General features: G+C 39.9%; 1 protein-coding gene across 1 annotated transcript; it reads right to left on the bottom strand.

Moving 5' to 3' along the window:
- Positions 1 to 2493: 2493 nt before the first annotated feature.
- Positions 2494 to 4121, bottom strand: LOC132311244 (probable polyamine transporter At3g13620). The gene has a single exon (XM_059809072.1). It carries the CDS (start codon positions 4074 to 4076, stop codon positions 2655 to 2657), a length of 1422 nt encoding a protein of 473 aa, XP_059665055.1. The 5' UTR covers positions 4077 to 4121; the 3' UTR covers positions 2494 to 2654.
- Positions 4122 to 4845: the final 724 nt, after the last annotated feature.

Genomic DNA, 4845 nt, shown 5'->3' with positions numbered 1-4845 from the left:
TCTGGACTAAATTGAAACATCAGAGCAAAAAATTAAGTGTTACATTTTATTCATTTGGTGCTAATATGCCAAATTCAGCAGACAAAATTTTTTTTTTTTTTTTTTTTTTTTTGAGCTTAATATGCTGTTTTAATTTTTTTGAGCTTAATTGTTTATGTGTTGGAAATTTTTTTTGAGCTTAATTGTTTATTAAGTGTTACATTTTATTCATGTGTGGTGCTAATATGCCAAACTCAGCAGACAAAAAAGATTTTTTTTTTGAGCTTAATTGTTTATGTGTTGGAATCTTTGGAAAGGGAGGAATATGCTGTTTTTTTTGAAGGCCTACACTAGTGCAGGGAAACAACACTGCTAGTAGTTTGAATTGAATTTTGATGCAAGTTTTGGGGTCTTAAGCCCAGTGCAGGGGCTGCAGGAGGACAGATTATCAAAGCTGCACTATATTTCTTCCCTTTCACAACAACATCAAGCATTTAAATGGGCTCCTCAATGGGGATATACAAGCAACTGACTATTGAAGATGAGTGTAAGGTGCTTATTTCTTCACAAAAAATTGCAAATTTAGTGGCAGCAATCAAAGAGGACATCAATTGAGTCAACTGGCTATGCGGTGAGGAGTGTGTATTCAATTTTTTTATTTTTTATTTTTGACACTGCATTGAATCGGTGCATTGGATTTGTGATTGGAAAAAAAATTTAGTACAAATTTTGAATGAAATTTTTTCTAATCCCAAATCCAATGCACCAATTCGATACTCCTAAACATAACAAAACTGTATTAGTTTGTCATGAAGCATCCTGGATTAAAATCGGTGAATTATCTATTTTATAAATTTATCCTTTCTCGATTTGGTTAAAAAAACAAGGAAGTATGAATATAAACAGAAGTACAAGAGAAAGGGAACATACCCCTATGTGCCAAGGATCAGCAAAACAAGTATAATATCAAATGGAAGACAATCATACAAGCACGTAGAGGTTAAGTGACATCTTCCTGCATCTTCAATTCAACTAAAATTGAAGAGGAGAATTATTACGCGAATCCAAATTTCTACCACCCAATTTCAACCTATCCACTGCATTATTATTATTCTGCACCAAACAACAATGCGCAACAAATCAGTTATCAGACATGTTTTCCATCATCATCTGTATCAGGTACGAACCCTTTTTCATAGACACACCATGCCAATAATGATCAAAACACACACAGCTTGAATTCGTTAGGAGATTAGTTGAATTGGCAGACGGGTTTGGGTTTGCAATTTGATTCCTGGCACCCAGAAGATCATGATGAAAAGAGGAATCGAGGTGCGATTCAAGAAGATTGATTAGATTTGGAGCTTCGGCTTGGTCAAGATCCGTAAAACTCAATTCATTCCAAATATATGTACAAGGTTCTATAAAAACTTGTGTGTTGTTCACAAACTTTCGGAGTTTACATGCAAAAAAGACGCTCACATTTTCAATGAAGGCAGGTATTTTGACAAACTACATCATTTTCTGGTAACAGATTTTTAAGTTAGCTTTGTTATAGTAAAATGCACATACAACCAAGAACAAATAAATATATATACATACATATATATATATATATATATATATATATACAGAATACGTTTGCAGGTCAAAATTATTTTTTCCTGAATGTGGAATTTTTTTTATAAAATATGAACAATATGGTACATAGGGAAGTGATCAAAAACAAAAGGATCACCAGGAGGAAAACTTAAAGAGAGTAGGTCAGGGCATACCCCAAACTACAGCAAGAAAAGCAACTTGACATCAAGAACTAGAATCAAAATAAGGCCTCAATATCAGAGATGGTCAGTCCTAGGGCACATAATCCTTCAAAGCAAGAGTCCATAGCAATCTGATGTGGAGGCAATGCATCCCCATCATGACATCTATTGTTTATTTCAGCCCATATTATCTGGAGAATGGCAGTGAATCAGCACCTAAGAAGCTTGATTTTCATAGTCTGCCCACGAGTGTGATCGATAAACCAAGCCAGGGCAGCAGAGAAGTGAGGGGAGCACCAAAACAGATGGTCTCCGGTATCAGAAGCTCTAAAACAGTTGTGACATATAGTTGCGCCAATAAGAACTCTCTTTCCGAGGTTGAAGTAAGAGGGGAATGAATTCTGCATGATGAGAACTGCTTGAACTGCTATTCTAGAGAAAACCATGGACTAGACACACCACGGGCTCCAGAAAATTTTAAAATAAGGGGTACCATGCTTCCACTTAATCGTGTTTTCAGAAGTGGACTAGGCACACCACGGGCTCTGAAAACATTCCAGAAAATTTTAAAATAAGGGTACCGTGCTTCCACTTCATTGTGTTTTCAGAAGTGGAATTGGCGTGATGTTGAAGGTATACACCAATTTCAGCAGGTCAATTAACTACTTATAATCTATTAATTTCCATTTTTTTTTTTTTTTAAATTCCCAATCATATCGTGCAATATTCCAGGTCAATTAACTAGACTTGGTCAATAACATGGTTATGTAAATGCTATATATAACCGTTTCAAAATCACAAACACAAAGGTCCTAAGGATCGGGACAGAGGATCATATTTTACATAACGACTTCATAAGGACTCAAAAGAAGATATATATATATATATAAATAAATAAATAAATAAATAAAACTAATTTATATCCTCATCCTCGTTTTTCTCACTACCATTGTGAAACCCAAGCCACATCTTTGATTTGCAAAACCTCATCAAGAAGTACCAACCAATCCCAACCACAGTCAACAAAGCACTCACCAAGTACACATTCTTAGTAGCAACACTCATAACATACACCAAAAACGCAGATGGAACCAAGCACATGATCACCAAGCCCGGCATCGGCAGGGGAACTTTGTAAGGCCTCTTTGCCCTTGCCATCTTCCTCCTCAACCAAAGGAACGACGCAAATTCCAGCAACATTCCCAAACTATACAAGAAATTCACCGAAGATATAATGTCCGCGAAGTTCATGTATGAAACTGCCAATACAACCAATGTTGGCATCAAAATCCCAACCCAAGGTGTGTTGAACCATGTGGACCTTGCCCCAAAAGACCGAGGCACAACGCCTAAATCCGCCATACCAAGAATCTGATAAGCACAACTGCTCAATTGAGCTTCAAAAAGTCCAATCCCGGCTAGAAGTGCACCAATCTCAACCCAATATTTCAACCATTTTCCCGCGATAATTTCTGCCACATCTGCAAAATACCCATCAACCCAATTCTCTTGATTTAGAGGAATAGCCCCAGTGGCAGCCAAAAGAGGGATCAAGTAAGCCAAACATGTCAAAATCCCAGCAGAGAATAGTGCCTTAGGGAATGTCTTTTGGGGTTGATCAACTTCACCAGCTAAAGTACTAGCATTGTCCCAGGAATTGAGATTCCAAAAAAGGGTATTGGAAAACAATGTCCAATCTTTTTTTACACCATTCTGACCCAAACTGATCCACCTACTGGGATCAATTTTGGTGATTGAAATCAATGTCATAACAATAAAAGGACAAAGTGAAACAATGCCTAAACCCACCGCAGTATAGCCAACTATAGTCAAACCTGTATAATTCAGAAATGAGAGAAACAATGTGGAAAACAGAATTGCGAGATAACGAGGTACACCTGAAGAGAAAATTGGGAATACCAATTTGAGATAATCAACGCAGAGAACTGGGTATGAGGCCAAATTGATGACACCACTGAGGAGTTTCCAAGAGCCCATGAGGGAGCCCCAGAAGGGACCAAAGGCCTTGTGGGCCCAGATGACGAAGCCGCCGTTGCCGGGGAAGGTGGTGGCCAGCTCCGCCGTGACAAGGCCTTCCGGGATGCTCCACATGAAGGGGAAGATGAGGAAGCCGAGGAGGGCGAGGAGGGGGCCGGCGGCTCCCACGGCGGCCTCTGCGCCGTAGGGGCCACCGGCCACCTCGAAGTAGATGAGGAAGACTAGTGGGAGTAGAGCAAGCTTGTTGGTGGTGTTTTTGGTGGTTGTGGGTTCTTCTTGATTCTCTCGTTGAAGGAGAGATGGGTGGGATTGGGGAGAGGATTGAGAAGCTCCCATTGTTGTTTTTGTTCCAAAGATGTGGTTGTGGTTGTGGTTCGTGTGGTGACTGGTTGGTTGGATTTGAGGGTTGATGATTGGGTGATATGGAATATTGTAAATACCTTGCGTTTTCAAAACAATAGTAACTTTTTCTTGGTCCACTGTAGAAAATAGAAACAATGGAGATTTAGTATCAAATGCTATACCAGTTGAGTCCTTGAAGAAGAAAGTATCAAGATTTATTTGGATGTCATGAAATTAGGAAAGATTTTTTTTTTTTTTTTAAACAGTGGTGTCCAAGGCTGGGCCCGACTAGTCCACCGGCCACGCGCACCGGCCCCACAACACATGCAGCGGTCAATCGAGAACTGCTCGCAGAGAGGCGCTAGGATTCGAACCTTGGCCAAACGCTTGATGGGTAGCCAAGCGCTTGAGATCCGTCCTTGGTAGAGAGAGAGAGAGAGAGAGAGAGAGAGAGAGAGAGGGGGTGAGAGGTGTTGTGGTTGGGATGGTAAAAAGTGGTTTATTATGTATGATATTTTGGCTTTTTGGATAAAATCTATTAATCGACTACTGTACATTCAACTATAGACCCGCTTCTCTCCTTTCCTCTCTCGACCCTTTCCCTTTCCTGTTAGGGTTTTCGAGAGCCGCCTTTTCTTTTTCCTCTCAGCGCGTGCGATTTCGACGGCGGCTCTCCCTCATTAAGCTTTAACGATCTAAGGTTTTCATGTTTTCGGAGGGTGAGGGAGGTATTGTGAGAGCTGTTGAACCGCGTTTCAACATG

This window comes from Cornus florida, unplaced genomic scaffold, assembly GCF_030987335.1.
Source record: "Cornus florida cultivar Cherokee Brave unplaced genomic scaffold, ASM3098733v1 CherokeeBrave_3.0.0_Hap2_Chr06, whole genome shotgun sequence".
NCBI lineage: Eukaryota > Viridiplantae > Streptophyta > Magnoliopsida > Cornales > Cornaceae > Cornus > Cornus florida.
This window is presented reverse-complemented; position numbering and strand designations above follow the sequence as displayed.

Bases quoted from the DNA above. Each gene is read 5' to 3' on its own strand.
- LOC132311244 (XM_059809072.1), bottom strand. From the start codon at position 4,076: ATGGGAGCTTCTCAATCCTCTCCCCAATCCCACCCATCTCTCCTTCAA.